At 42.0% G+C, this 15,213-nt stretch overlaps 1 protein-coding gene across 1 annotated transcript in view; it reads left to right on the top strand.

Moving 5' to 3' along the window:
* The window catches only part of usp43a (ubiquitin specific peptidase 43a), a 104,725-nt gene that overhangs the window by 73,439 nt on the left and 16,073 nt on the right, over nucleotides 1-15,213 (top strand). Inside the window, exons 9-13 of the mRNA XM_068726993.1 lie at nucleotides 1,843-1,946; nucleotides 5,883-5,960; nucleotides 6,126-6,255; nucleotides 8,747-8,866; nucleotides 13,892-14,141. Coding sequence (XP_068583094.1) covers nucleotides 1,843-1,946; nucleotides 5,883-5,960; nucleotides 6,126-6,255; nucleotides 8,747-8,866; nucleotides 13,892-14,141 — 682 coding nt within the window. The remainder of the gene's footprint in view (nucleotides 1-1,842; nucleotides 1,947-5,882; nucleotides 5,961-6,125; nucleotides 6,256-8,746; nucleotides 8,867-13,891; nucleotides 14,142-15,213) is intronic.

The following is a 15,213-nucleotide window of genomic DNA, read 5'->3' as shown; positions in this document are numbered from 1 at the left end:
TAGAGAATTGTTTGGTTTACCCGGCACTTAGATGTTGTCCAAATGCTAAAGAAGTTTCTTACAAGTGCTCTGTAACTCTCAATTACATATTCACGTCCATTAAGTCTATTCAAAAGGTTTTAAAATGCCAATTAGGCAATTGTTGTTTCTCGTTTCTCTCTGTTCAAATGACACATGTTGACTTCTCAAGCTTTGTTTGGCTTACTTTGTTCTACATCGAGGCCTTCTTCATCACTGTTGTATGTTCCTTTGTAGGAAGTCCTCTTCATGCTTAAATGTTGACAGAGATTAAAAATATACATGTATATACAGAGCAAATTCAATATTAGAACATTGAATATAAGTATTTATATAATATAATTTCATATGATAATGTATTGTCTTTCAATAATATCTTATTATGTGAATCACTACAAATATTTGTTTGAAAAGTGATGATTGAGTGATATATATTATACACATAGTCCTGTCTATCTACATGAAATACAGCAAATTAGTGCAAGATAATGCTGTTATTGACAACAGGAATGCGGTTAGAACAAAGCCTTATAAGGCGCTACACAAGCAGTGAAGGGCAGAATGTTTCATCATCTTAAATACCTTCAACTTATGCACTTCAGAGTGACGCTATGTTACAGAATGTCGGGGGGGTTATCCATACTGGTAGCATTCACCTTGGTCTGTCCTCAGAGAAACCTCGTTGTAAGTACAGTGATGGCAGACCTGGAAAACAGTTGACCTATTTCCCAGTCATTAAAAACACATGGAAAATTAGAGAAAAGGTCAAATGTCCTGGAAAAAAATATCCTATTTTCCTTTAGCTGAGAATTAACTTCTAGACCATCTATTAGAGCTCACCAGAAACAGATGACATTGTTATGTTTAGGATCATATTAACACTCAAACAGTTTATGGACGCAAAGAGTGTTTGCTTCCGGTTATGTTGAGGAAACACGTCACATGGTAGCACATGCAGGTTGGATGACTTTACGTAACGTTGATTTCTTCCCAACTTGTTTTAAGCGGCTGAATTCATTTAATTAAATTTGTTTGGTGCAGCTGCTGAAGCTGATGTGCTTGCTAGCTTGTTTTGTTTACATCTACAGGTGTGTGTTTGCATTATTCTTGAATCAATTTGGCGTATTTTTTTTTAATAATGTAAGACATGATGTCATAGGTATTTAGTTAGCTATAGTCACACTCTGCACGTCTTTTAAACCACACTTCCTCAGAGAGAAACAGGATTAGTTTATGGAGCGACCCCTGTCTGTCATATCAGCTGGATCAGAACTGAAAATGATCTCTAGAAAAGTACGGGATGTTGGCTGTGTTTTAAAATTGTTACAGAATTGGTTTAAAGGAATACTTCACCCTTAAAATGAACATTTGTTTATCAGTGACTCACTGCGTGTTTCCTTGAATTCTTGAAGAAAACTCTTGACTTTTTTCCTCCATGCCTCCACATTGAATCCAGAATAATAAAAAAAGTATGTAAATTGTGGATGAAATGAAGAAAATTGGAAGCCAGGTTTAAATACAGCAAAACCGTATCAAAACATCCGTCTCCAAACTCCCACACAGCTCGTGCCTCCATTTCCTTCAAGTCATACTTCTTCTTTGCTGATCCTTTCTCGGTGAAGGCCTGCAAGAGTTTGAGGGAACAAATTGACGTAAAAATGGTTATTTTGTGGGTTATTCTAACAAACAAACTGAAGTAAAATATATGTCTTCATTCGTTGATAATCATTGAGTCATATACCCCACTACACGCCACCGTTCATCAACCTGCTGCTTGAGCAAGACAGGACACAGATGTACCAATGTGTGTTTCTCTCCCTGCAGAATGCTGGTGTGCTGTTTAAGATCAGAGTAGTGGGAGGATCGGCCGCCTACAGCTACCTGTCCCCACAGGACAGCAGGCCGCTGTACCACCCGGCGGTTGACAGGTCGGACACACACTCACACACACACGTACACTCACACAAAGAAAAACAACTTTCTGTTTTATATACAGGTGCATCTCAATGAATTATCATCGAAAAGTTAATTTATTTCAGTAATTCAAAATTCAGTATCTCAGAAAATTTGAATATTGTGAATAAGTTCAATATTGTAGACTCATGGTGTCACACTCTAATCAGCTAATGAACTCAAAACACCTGCAAATGGTCTCTCAGTCTGGTTCAGTAGGCTACACAATCACGGGGAAGACTGCTGACTTGACAGTTGTCCAGAAGACAGTCACTGACACCCTCCACAAGGAGGGTAAGCCACAAAAGGTCATTGCTAAAGAAGCTGGCTGTTCACAGAGTGCTGTATCCAAGCATGTTAATGGGAAGTTGAGTGGAGGGAAAAAGTGTGGTAGAAAAAGGTGCACAAGCAACAGGGATAACCACAGCCTTGTGAGGATTGTGAAGCAAAGCCCATTCAAGAATTTGGGGGAGATTCACAAGGAGTGGACTGCGGCTGGAGTCAGTGCTTCAAGAGCCACCACACACAGACGTATCCAGGACATGGGCTACAACTGTCCCGTTCCTTGTGTCAAGCCACTCCTGAACCAGAGACAACGTCAGAAGCGTCTTACCTGGGCTAAGGAGAAAAAGGACTGGACTGTTGCTCAGTGGTCCAAAGTCCTCTTTTCAGATGAAAATACATTTTGCATTTCATTTGGAAATCAAGGTCCCAGAGTCTGGAGGAAGAGTGGAGAGGCACACAATCCAAGTTGCTTGAGGTCCAGTGTGAAGTTTCCACAGTCAGTGATGATTTGGGGAGCCGTGTCATCTGCTGGTGTTGGTCCACTGTGTTTTATCACAGTCCAGCGCAGCCGTCTACCAGGACATTTTAGAGCACTTCATGCTTCCCTCTGCTGGCAAGCTTTACGGAGATGCTGATCTCCTTTTCCAGAAGGACTTGGCACCTTCCCACACTGCCAAAAGTACCAATACCTGGTTTAATGACCACGGTATCACTGTGCTTGATTGGCCAGCAAACTGGCCTGACCTAAACCCCATAGAGGATCTATTGGATATTGTCAAGAGGAAGATGAGAGACACCTGACCCAACAATGCAGACGAGCTGAAGGCCGCTATCAAAGCAACCTGGGCTTCCATAACACCTCAGCAGTGCCACGCCGCATTGATGCAGTAAGTCATGCGAAAGGAGCCCCGACCAAGTATTGAGTGCATACTGTGTGTACTGTACATGGACATAGTTTTCAGTAGGCCAACAAATCCTTTTTTTAATTGGTCTTATGTAATATTCTAATTTTCTGAGATACTGAATTTTGGGTTTTCATTAGCTGTAAGCTATAATCATCAAAATAAAAAGAAATAAACGCTTGAAATATCCTCAAAAAATATATAGAAAGTCCCCAAGCCGGCAACACTGACAGCTCCTCCCTTCGGGCCTCCCTCCAAAGCCACTCCCCCAAAATGATCATCATGAACGTAAACAAAGAGCATGTCTTTTGTTAATACTCACAGTTGTTCGCCAGCAGCTTTTGGAAGACTCTGATGATGAACAATGAGTGCTCGGGCAGAATAAGCACCAGTAAGCAGGTAGACAGGCAGGTAGGCGTCCATTCGGAACAAATTAAATGATTGGACTGGCTTATTATAGTCCTGTGACAGTCCCACTTTACTTGTCAGAACATTTGATTCATTAATTATTGTCAGGATGTAATGAGAGTTTCATCAAAAGTATCTAAAAAAAATTGGTAAAGATGATTACCAACCCTGCCTTTAAATCTGTAGTGGAGATGACCGCATGGACACATATTCAGAACACACGGGAGACAGGTTTTCTAGTGCTTTAGACAAAAAGCTGCAGTTTCTTTCAGAAGCAAATGGACCTTAAGAGGATTAAAAGGAACTGAGCCTTTATTTCTTATGTGATGAAGAGCATACAGCTGAGGGGCTTGGCATAAATGGCTGCTGCTTTTCTACTTAGCTGCACTGAAGGTCAGGTCTCCATAAAGGAGCTAGGAAATGAGATCTTCCAGATTCGACTAGTCATCCAATGGGGGGGGGGGGGGGGGGGTGTTAGTGTGTGTGTGTGTGTCTGTATTCAAGCACACGTGTCTCTGTGTGCTCATGCTCACGGCTTACATCGCATTCAAATTGTAACAGGGATTTTACTCACTTTATAAGACACCTACAGCAAGATGCTCTCATCCGCTGTCCGTACTTATGCCTGCCGTCGCTGTTTAGAGCGAACAGTCGGCTCTCCGTGACATCTCACGCGCACCAAGGCCACGCCCCTAGCTCCTCGCAGGACAGCGATTGGTCCGGTCACTGGCTGGCCGAACACAAACAGATTATTTAAAACCCGCCAAGATGTGATATGTGAGAAATCCATCCGCTTTGCAAATAAAGTGTGAGGTGGTACTTCAGCTCTCCGCAGTTCTTTTACCTCTCTGGAATGTTTCGTTAGACATCTAGTACACTTTTTTTTTTTTTGCATTAAATAAGTTCACAGTAAACAATAATAAGAAAACAACATGAGTTCTACTTCAAAGATAGAGTGAAACTACTCACAGTGAGAATTATTCAATATTCGTCCAGGCTGTAAATCTCCATCCAGAATACAGATGCTTTGCAAAAACAAAAAATCAAAAGGAATTGAATTTTGACACGGCAAAACATTTGCCACCTGCGATCCGTCATGTTCTTGGAACAAAACAAAAAAATAGCCCTGAGTAGTTTGGGGAATGTTAAATCTATCTTGGCCCTCTGTCAGCGCTTTTATCTTTCCTCCTGAGCAGTGAAGGAAAGTTCTGCGATACAATCACGACACCTTCCACCATACAATGGCGGAGGCGGAAAACGTGTACTTTTGGGTAAATCTTCACTTTGATGAATAAGCGAATAACTCTATGAGCCCCAGTTGTGCTTTACCTGAACACATTATTACAACACAAATCTGATATCAGAGAAGATCTTGGTGCAGCTTGTATGCATGAACACAGTCATACCAAAAACTAAAAGTGATTTACATACAGAATCACTCATAATCCCAACAGGGTCTGTAACATCTACAAGGTCTTATCTAAACCTCTACCTGGAACCTCTCAAAATACCAAAACCATGATGAGGAGCAAATCATACATTTCTTCATGTCTAATAAAAAATGTTTACACAACAATGGTTCAACATCAGACTTTGCATATTAATACGTAATGTGAAGCCAGGTCTCACCTTTGCAGGATGGCCCTATTTAATTATGCTGTTGCCAGAGTGTGTGTGTGTGTGTGTGTGTGTGTGTGTGTGTGTGTGTGTGTGTGTGTGTGTGTGTGTGTGTGTGTGTGTGTTTGTGTTTGTTAGTGTGCGTATCAAGGTGAAATCAAATGAAAAGCACAAACAAACAGTCAAAGGCAGCCTTGGGGTTGTTGTCACCAGAGCAGCAACACAGGTTTCAAGCCTCCCTCAGTTACCCAATAACATTGACAATATATTTTGACTTCCTAACTAATTTCCCTCCGGAGATCAATAAAGCATTCAGATTTTACTTTATGATAGTATGTATTATTTTGATTAGATACAGATGTAGTTTGCGTTGTCTTTTAGTTGGTGGTTTACCATTTACAATGTGCGTCTCAATTGCTGTGTGACGTCTTCATAAAGTAGGTGGAAGGATTTGCCCCGAGTTTACAAGCAGGAACTTTCTGAATAAATTAAATTTGCTTGGTGAAGCTGCTGAAGCTGACGTGCTTGCTAGCTTGTTTTGTTTACATCTACAGGTGTGTGTTAGCATGATTCTATAATAAATTTGGTATAATTTGTTTATGTGGCGTTCCATTGTACATTTTTCATTTCCGAATTGTCTGGAACTCAGCACATGTACATAAGATGTGTATTTAAAGTTTGTCTCTTGCTGTACTTTAGAGCTCTGAAGTTCTGCGGCCCCGGGGGACCTCCTCACGTAAAGGTTGTCATTGAGTGGGAGAACAAGACTAAGGAATGGTAAGCAGTGTGCACGATCATTCCAACTTCTGGTGGAGTGTGATAAGATGTAAACAAACACGTAGGCAGAGTGCAGGACCGTTGTGCATGTCTTCCTGAGTGTCGCACCGATCCAAACTAAACTCTGCAGCTGACTGAGAAGGATAAACTGTGTGTGGGCTCCAGTCTCTTTGGCAGCATCCAGGAGGAGGTGGTCAAGGACGCGGAGAGTGTGAGGAACCAGCAGCAGCAGCACCTGCAGCAGCACAGCTGTACGCTGGACGAGTGCTTTCAGCTGTATACCAAAGAAGAACAGGTGAGACTGAGGACAACACAGCTCTCGAGTAACAAACTAAAGTTGTTATTCACACATGGTAGAATGCTCTCGTGTGCCAGAATCTGATGAAATTCTGAATTGCTAAATTGTTTGTTTGTTCAGAATACAGTTTAAGCGGAAATGACACACCTGTTGATATGAGATGATCATATTTATTTCTCAATGTGTTTATATAAGTTGTGAAATAAAGGCGCAGCGGCGCTTCATTAAAAGCAAACAAAACAGCCATTAATTCAGCAGTGAAGCTGTAAATGAATGCTGCATTTAAAGGGGAACTTCCACCAATATTTCAAATGAAACTCCGTTTACAGGTCTAGGACAGTACCTCTGAATATGTGGGGGGAAAAGTAGCATGAAGCTTTTTTTTGTTGCTCCAGAGGGAGCTATGTAGAATCTGATAAGTTGCGTTAAGTGGTATCACCTGAGTCAGTTGGGGCTGAAAAGTAGAAGTTTGAAATTGAAAAGATCTGGTGTCGTGGCGTTCGAAAGAAGCGAGATTACCGGAATGCTCGAGGCCACATTAGTCACTATTTGTGCACTCAAATCCCCCCAAAGTTGGCGGACGTGTTTCATTGTTTGTCATGTATGCGCAAGGTTTTAACAAGAAAGACATTGTGTGAAATAAAAGACGTTTTGTCTGGTTTTAAAATCTGACAATGTAGGAGTGCAATATTAAATGGGTGTAGAAGTCTACTAAAATAAAAGCAGTGATATCCTTATTAAAAAACATTCATATTAAGATATACGTCATCCCATTGCTCCTATTACGACCTCCAAGCAAGTGGCGACTTAAATCTTGTTGGTCATAGTTATTAGTAGTACGTCCACTTCTTGCTCTTAGCGACAGTGACCTTTTCGGTATCTGTACACCGTCTATGAGCTGTGTGCTTTTCTCAAACCTTAACCTCTGCATACTTATACTGGCAGTGAATTATTCTTTCAAGCCACAGCGAGTGAGATAAAGAAAATAAATGTGGGAACAAATGGGCAGAAATCCCTGCAGAGCTGCAAAGTATGTAACATTGCAGATAATAGAGTTTCAAGAGTGGTTGACTGACATTCTTATTTATTTTCAAGTAGGTTTTCTTGCAGAAGTAATTTGTCTTGGTTTTGTGTTGCATTGCAGTGAAAAACATATAAAGAAAGAGTTAATCCATCCGTCCATCTATCCATTATTCTCCACTTATCTGGGGCCGGGTTGCCAGAGCAGCAGGCTTAGCAGGTTATTCCAGTCGTCCCCTCCTCAGCTCATCTTCGGGGACCCAGAGGCGTTCTAGGGCTGTGCAATGTGGCCAAAATCTTTAATCACGATATAGGTTCCTTATGTACACATTTGTTAATTGCATTGAACTGAGAGGTAATGTAAAATGTGATGTAAAAACAAAACCCCAGTTTTAAAAATGATATTCCTTCAAAGTATTTACATCATGTTTACAAAGAAAGTTAAGTTAGTATGTTTTACGAAATTCTGTATCACAATACCTCAATATATGATGTCATCGCGACACGATTCCAATTAAAGATGATTAAATTTCACCCTCCCGAGATGTCACTTGTCGCTGCGTGATAAGTGTGAAGCGCTACAAAAAAAGAAGCTGCAGAAGACCATTAACAGCATGCGATCCAGCAGCGCGGACATCATCAGTTACTGTTGACGTTAACTTAAAGAGAGCCTTGATTAACCCCTTTCCTTGAATCTCTTCTCTAAGTTGGAGGAACTATGAGTGACACTCAAGTGAGAGCAAACAAAGGGACAATGAAGGGAATGGGGAAGTCCCTTCCTACCGCCTGTCTTTGTCTTTCACACGCCCGCTAACACACGCGTAATGGCATAGCAATCACATCTGTATTTGACAATCTTCATTTCAGTGATTTATTGTAACCGAGGTACAGGAAGCGAGTCCGCTGCCCACTGAAACTCGCAGCGCACCAAAGCAGCACATTGCTACTGACGGAAAGGACCGCCAACGCCCCCGCACCGATTAGGTTTTGTGAAAGGACGCAGCAACGCGAGGCGAGGAAATTGAATTTCCTGATCTCATGTCATGAAGCAACATTTTTAGACGGTAGAAGCATGGAGCTATGAAAGGGGGACAATGAGTCCATTTAGCAGTCAGATATAGAAAGGGGATAACTGCCTAACACTAAAGGCAGGACTTTGCTATAACCAATGGCTTTAGTCGTGACTGGAATGGTTATTCATTTTGATAGAATCTTTTCAGTGAAGTCCACCTCTGCGCAGTGTGAAGAGAAATCCACAGATCCACACTTGACAAAAACTCAACCTCAAGTTGTGGGACTTGCACTTTATGCTCTATAGAGTGCTCAGTCTGCACTGTAGAGCCTGTAAAACCATAATGCAAGAACCCCTAATTACATGATGAAATAATCACAAACATCAATAGATGTTACATTTCTACAAAGAAAACGATTTCTTTAACCATGTAATTGGGTCTTCGACTGATTCCAGCTTGCCCCAGATGACGCCTGGAAGTGTCCGCACTGTAAGCAGCTCCAGCAGGGCATGGTGAAGATGAGCCTGTGGACTCTCCCTGACATACTCATCCTCCACCTCAAGCGCTTCCGACAGGTACGTGTGCCGTAAAGTGGTCTCTGGTGAAAACGGGCACTCTGGTTAAACGTGCATCGAATCATTTACCTCTTAAAAGTCGATATTTTTCAATTGACAATAGATCAACTGACTAGTTTTTTTTTTATGTTTGCTGCTGCCTTTGATTGAATCAGATTCAAGGATATTAATCAATTTCTGCATTTTACTACTACTGTATTTTATTTCTTAAACTGCACTGCAACTATTCTATTTTTAGCTTTTTAGTGTTTTAATGACTGTTTTTAATGTTTCAATGAATGTTCTTAATTGTTTTTAAATCTCCTTTTCTTTTGCATTATGTTTTGATGCTTTTAATGGTTTTATGTGAAGCACTTTGAATTGCCTTGTTGTTGAAATTTGCTATACAAATAAACTTGCCTTGCCTAGTGTGACGTGAAAGTGCTCGCCCGTAGAGTTATCACCTGTAGTGCCCCTCAGCTCTACGGAGCGTTTTACAGGCACTTTATTGTTTTTGGCTCTGTTAAACCCACTCCACAGTTCCCCACCTGCACCAAACTGGCAAGTTTAGCGACTAGTTGGTGAACACTGAACAGAGGAGTGAGTGTTAATTACTTGGCCAAAAGAATAACTCCAAATCAATGCCATGTGGGGTTTTTTGCAGGTTTCCTGGATATATCTGAAAAAGCAATTGTTTGTTCACACATTTTCATTGACAACTTTACAAGGTAATGATAAGTCCATGTTGTGTTTACAAGCTTATTCTGTTCTCCAAAAAAAAAGTATTAAAGCAACTTCAAGAGAAGTGAAACTTTTGAAATTTCATCCTGCACTTTCTGTTTAATTGAGTTTTGTTGTGCTTGTTCCTTTCTGTGAGGAGTGAAAGTAACAACATGATCAACAACCGAATCAATTCAATGGCGTATGTTGAATAAAAAAGTCTCTCTTAATAATTGCATCAAATATTCTGCAGTCATTGAGGATTCGGTCTCTGACAGTTTGAGTGGTTATAAGTGAGGGGTAAGATAAGTGCTGAGTGAGAAATGCATTAGAGACAGAAAAGTAACATGGATATTGAGCTGGCAGGCTGTCGCCCGGATAGATGGAAATTTGGGCTGCAAAATAAAAGGACAGCCAGTCCTCTTGCCAGCACGGTTGGAAACAAAATGTCATATCCCAATCATCGAAACATACCCTCTGGTCCGCCCTCCTTTTTTTTTTAAATGGGAACCGACACCCTCCTGATGTCCCTGAATACCATGCATTATTGAAGACGCGGCGGTCACCTCAGCTGGGGAAATATGATAGGGGTCAATCCCACATATCCACCATCTCAGTTAGAGCTTTTTGTAAATGCAGCTGTATACAACAAAAGCTGAGTGAAACATTCTGCTGGTGTTCGTCTTTGGGGCGAGAGATCTCCTGCCGCACGGCAAAAAAACAATGGTATTAATCAGTAAATACCAGCAGCACGACAGCCGCTGCAGCTTCCCACACACACATGCGTAGTTTATAGTGAGTGTTTTTCTCTCAGAAATGGAATCCTCAGAACGAAGGATCCTCGTCATTGGAACAGTCCCTCAGCGGGATTCAACGACGTAGCATCCTTGAAATTCGGCCGTTGAAGTTTCCTTCCTTGACTTTGATTTTTCCCTCACTGCTCCGTGTTTTCTGACGGAGACTCAGACGAGGTAGGCTGTACCAATGTGAGCAATGATTGAAGCCTCCCAGTAGAACCACAATCCCTCGAGGTGTAGCCTTCTCCAAAGCTGTGGGCCGATTCCACACTAATTCTAAGCAGGTGTTGTAAGTAATTAGGCATTTGTGTGATTCAGTCTCACGGTCCTGGTGTCGTGCATGCTGCCTCACTGCCGTGACTCACTGGGACACTTGATGAGAGCAGAGCCATCGTTAATGTTATTAGCAACACCTGTGCTTTTCCTACTGCGACAAGTTAAACATGACTGCTGTGTAAAAGGTTTTTACTTATAAACCGCTCTGCCATTGATAAACACCGACAATAGTAAGAGCCCTCCATCTGCAAATGCACAGTCACACACCCTCTCATTCTCTGGGACAAGCTCCAACACGGTAGCCTTCACTGGGGACTCGTTAGTATCCACACTCATGCGTGACGTCAGGAACGGCCACTATCCGCGGCTCGAGCTGCTGCCATGTGTCCCGCTTGGTTTAAGTGCCTCTCTAAACCAAATCAGTAAATATTGTCATCACTGGAATTATTTTTGTGCTGCTGCCGTTGATGTTGATGTCCTTGTGACGAGTCCTGGTGGACAACACATGCTCGAGGGACTGATTCAAGGAAGTCTGCTCTTCTCGTTGCACATTTCTTTCTTTTGTGTGAATGAACTTCATCTAATGATCTGTCTTTTATCATGGTGTGTTTGAAAATGTAATATGTGTGTGTGTGTGTGTGTGTGTGTGTGTGTGAGTGTGAGTGTGAGTGTGAGACCATTCAATCCCTAATTGACTCTCAATTAATTTTTACAGTGTACCTCGTTGAGGCCATCTTTGTATTCATGGTCCGTGTGCTTCAAGATTAGTATTTGAGTAGAGTTAGAGTTAATTGTCTTCATCACAATACCATCACATATCTTGGTGCTCATACACTGGGTAATGATAATGGGTTAACCCTATAATTGTAAGTGCTGACACACTTTTACTTCTCCACTGGTTGAACTTCCATAGACCACACACACACACACACACACACACACACACACACACACACACACACACACACAGTATATATAGAGTATACGCGTGTATCTGCTCTACCTCTGCCAACCCCAATCAGGCTCCAGAAGCCTGTGGCATCTGCTATATATTTTTAGTATTACCAATGATACACTTTATTTATATAGCACCTTTCTAAACACCATTACAAAGTGTTTTACAATAAAAACAGAACACATTTAAAAACACAAAGAGATGAACATGAACTAAAAGCCAAGTACTAAACCCATAGAAACAGGCAGGTTCATTCCACAGTGGCATCTGGGGATCTCAGGGTGCCGTAAGGGACACAGGGCATGAAGAGATCTCAAAGATATTTTGGGGCGAGGCCACTTAAGGCTTTATACGTGATCAATAATATCTTAGCCGGAAAGCTAAGTTCAATGAAATGCTTTTGATGAATTGAATGAGATGGAGACGTGAGATTTTTGCTGATTAGAGAGAGAAAGGGAGAGAGAGAGATCAAATCAACTATTTATGAATGTGTGAGTTATTGAATGGGACAGAGAGCCAAGACTTTTAGATATTTTGGTGATTGTGCTATCTTGACTTATGATCAATATCTCTGTCTTATTAGCATTTTGCTTCAGGAATTTTTGTAAAGTTATGGAATTTAATTATTGTCAAAACCCATGCATAATAACCAGGCGCGTGCACGAGATACGAACGTACAGAGGAAATACCGGGGGAGCAATTCCACCCCTGTGTATACGACAACAGAATCATTGATCAGACTGTGAGTGTTGAAAGTTGCGCAATCAAAGGGCATCAGCCACCGTCTATTCCATCCCCGCCTCCAAAGTCTCAAAAGACAACCTGGCGAACGAGAGAGCGTCGAGCATTTGCACGTGCGTAGGTAAGGTCGAGCTTATGCTCGATAGAGCCCGATGCTTGCGGGACCGCATTTGTTCACACGGAGCAGAAATACACCATAGCAAGGATGTTGCAGTGCTGACCTGTGTCTTCTTCTGACAGTGAGAGTAATTACAAAAATCACTGTCGACATGTCGTTTTTGTACGCCAGCCGGCCAGTCTCACACAGCCAACAGCTCTTCACAGCTCCAAAAGTGTTGGCGGACATTTCCAAATAGATGTCACTTGGATAAACTGATCACGTAGTGGGAATCTAAATGGTTACTTTAACAGCTTTTTAAATCTTAAATTTGTGTTAAACTGGAAGCACAAAGCAAAGTAATTGCACTTGCGCTTTGAAACGGAAGTAAGATTCTGAAATGACGCAATGCGGAAGCGCCCTAGATCACACAAAGAATAAGGTCAATAAGGTTTAGGAACTCCAGGCCCAGGGGATCATCAGGACAGCAGACATGGATATCTCCAATTTAAGTTGCACAAACCAAAAGATGTCCCTGCATGATCGCCAAGGCCAATCAGGGCATTTTTATTTCACGTTTGGCACTTCCTACAAAAGTATAATCTAGCTGGCCCTGCTCTACCTCCCTCACAACTTCTGACTCTCCGACATAACACGTACCAACAAAACATTTTCGCAGCCAAGCCAAAGCCCGAGCTATACTTTCACCTTTACCCAGTGCTTGATTGGTACCCCTCTGCCTCTTCGGATAAGCATTTGGCACCATGTTGCATTCGAGCTCAGCCTGGGTCAAACTCCAGCCATGGCCATCAGGCACTTCCTTGCAAAGCTCCCATTCCACGCCGTGATTTCCATCCTCTGACCAATGTGATTTTTCTCGGCCTCTGCATTAGAATTCAGTCAATCACTCTGTTGGACTCTGTTGCCGAGGACCAGCTCTGCACAGGAGACTTATCCAGTAGCCAGCGATCTGCACAAGATTTGAGGTTGTGAGGCTTTGCAAAACCTTTCAGTATGATCAGTAGCCAATCCCTGGAAGGAGAAAAGAAGCTTCAATAGTGAAGAATTAGTTGACGGGAAAATCAATACTGCACTTCTCTTAGCATCAATTTTTCCTGTATGTCTGGTCAATTCTAATCACACCCTGGAGTGATACAGAAATTCACAAGCTGATATTTTTTTAATGCTAAGATCCTCCTGCAACATCACTGATAGGGTTGTGGTCAAAAGTACATGAACATGCTCCAAGGTTTCATTCTTTAGAGACAGTTTTCTTCCTCTTGTGATTAGTCTTGGATGTGATATAATTTCAAAACTGCTTTTTATTTGTTGCAACATTAATTTCATAGCTGCTCAATCAGTTGATTTCTGTTTCGATCCACTCCTCATAGGAAAATGTGTGTTATTTTTCATACCTGCACATATGTGTACTGTATATTAAAAAAAAAATGTTGAAACAGGTAGGCGAGCGGAGGAACAAGCTGTCGACCGTGGTGCGCTTCCCCCTGACTGGTTTGGACATGGCCCCCCATGTGGTGAAGAGGAGTCAGAGCATGAGGAACCTGAACTTAGGGGCCTGGCCACCGCCCTGGAAGCAGCCGTCAGGCCAACATCACCAACCTGCCGACATGATCCTCCCCCACGACTATCTGTACGACCTCTACGCTGTGTGTAACCACCATGGAGGAATGCACGGTGGACATTATACTGGTATGGAATTGGGTAATATGATACATTATTCATGTTAAGTTCAGGGGGGCGGTGTAACTCCCCGCTTGCAGCTTGTGTGTTACAGTCACCATCCTGTGGTGAACAAGGCACTGAAGGACTACACTCATAAATACGATATTCAGGTTTATTTGTTTTATTTAATGGTAAAATAAGTGATTCTTTCAAATATTCGCTATTCAACGCGCTACTTCAGGCTGCGGCTGACAGTACAGTACTGACAGGGATGCAGTCAGCTCTTTATGTAGTTCCATTGGCTCCAGCCAGGGGCCGGTTAAGAGTAGTGAGTGAGGATTCAGCAGCCAATCAATGTCAGTATTAAACAGGCAATAAAAGGTGTTTTGAGAAAGTGTGAATTACCCCTACCACGAGAGCTCTTTGAGCATGCAGCCATAAATGAGCACCCAAAATATCAAGCAGTTTGCTGCAGCAGAATTCCAGATTAGCTGTGGACAGACACAGAGGTGCACACTCTAACAGACATGCACGCTCAAGGGAGCGATTGCATGATTCCCCTGGCTTTTTCACACTGGCTTCTTCTACAATGTTAAGCACAGCAGTAGTTGCATCTAATTATTAAATTGACAGGTTACAGTTACAGATAGCCAAGCGGTGGACGGGCCCCATGTAAACGTATATAAAGATTATGTCACCCTCTCATCAGCAGCCAAATTGAGCTACTGTTCTAGCCCATTCTTCATTAGTGTAATGTCCCTAGTAGGTGTCCTTTATCTGGAATTAATGGACACCCTGCAGCCAATCACAATCAATTATCTACCCAGACCATGGTATAAGCTTGAATAAAAGGCTTAAAAAGTCTAAAAGTAGTCCTTTAAATACAACTCTTTGACAATTTGGGACTTCTAGACATTCACTCTATAAACTCTGTTCCTTCCCAATACCCACAACAGCAGTAATTGCAAGTAGAGTAAGTCCCTACGTGTGTGTGATGAATTGTCAGTAATTACCAGCAGTACCCATTCAGGCGCTAAGAATGCCAGTGTGTGGAGGATTTTCAGACAACGCTCGGACCACTAATGAGTCCAACCCTCCG

Source organism: Cebidichthys violaceus, unplaced genomic scaffold, assembly GCF_023349555.1.
Source record: "Cebidichthys violaceus isolate CVI_PGR_0920_01 unplaced genomic scaffold, fCebVio1.0.p SCAF_4, whole genome shotgun sequence".
NCBI classification, from domain to species: Eukaryota; Metazoa; Chordata; class Actinopteri; order Perciformes; family Stichaeidae; genus Cebidichthys; species Cebidichthys violaceus.
This window is presented reverse-complemented; position numbering and strand designations above follow the sequence as displayed.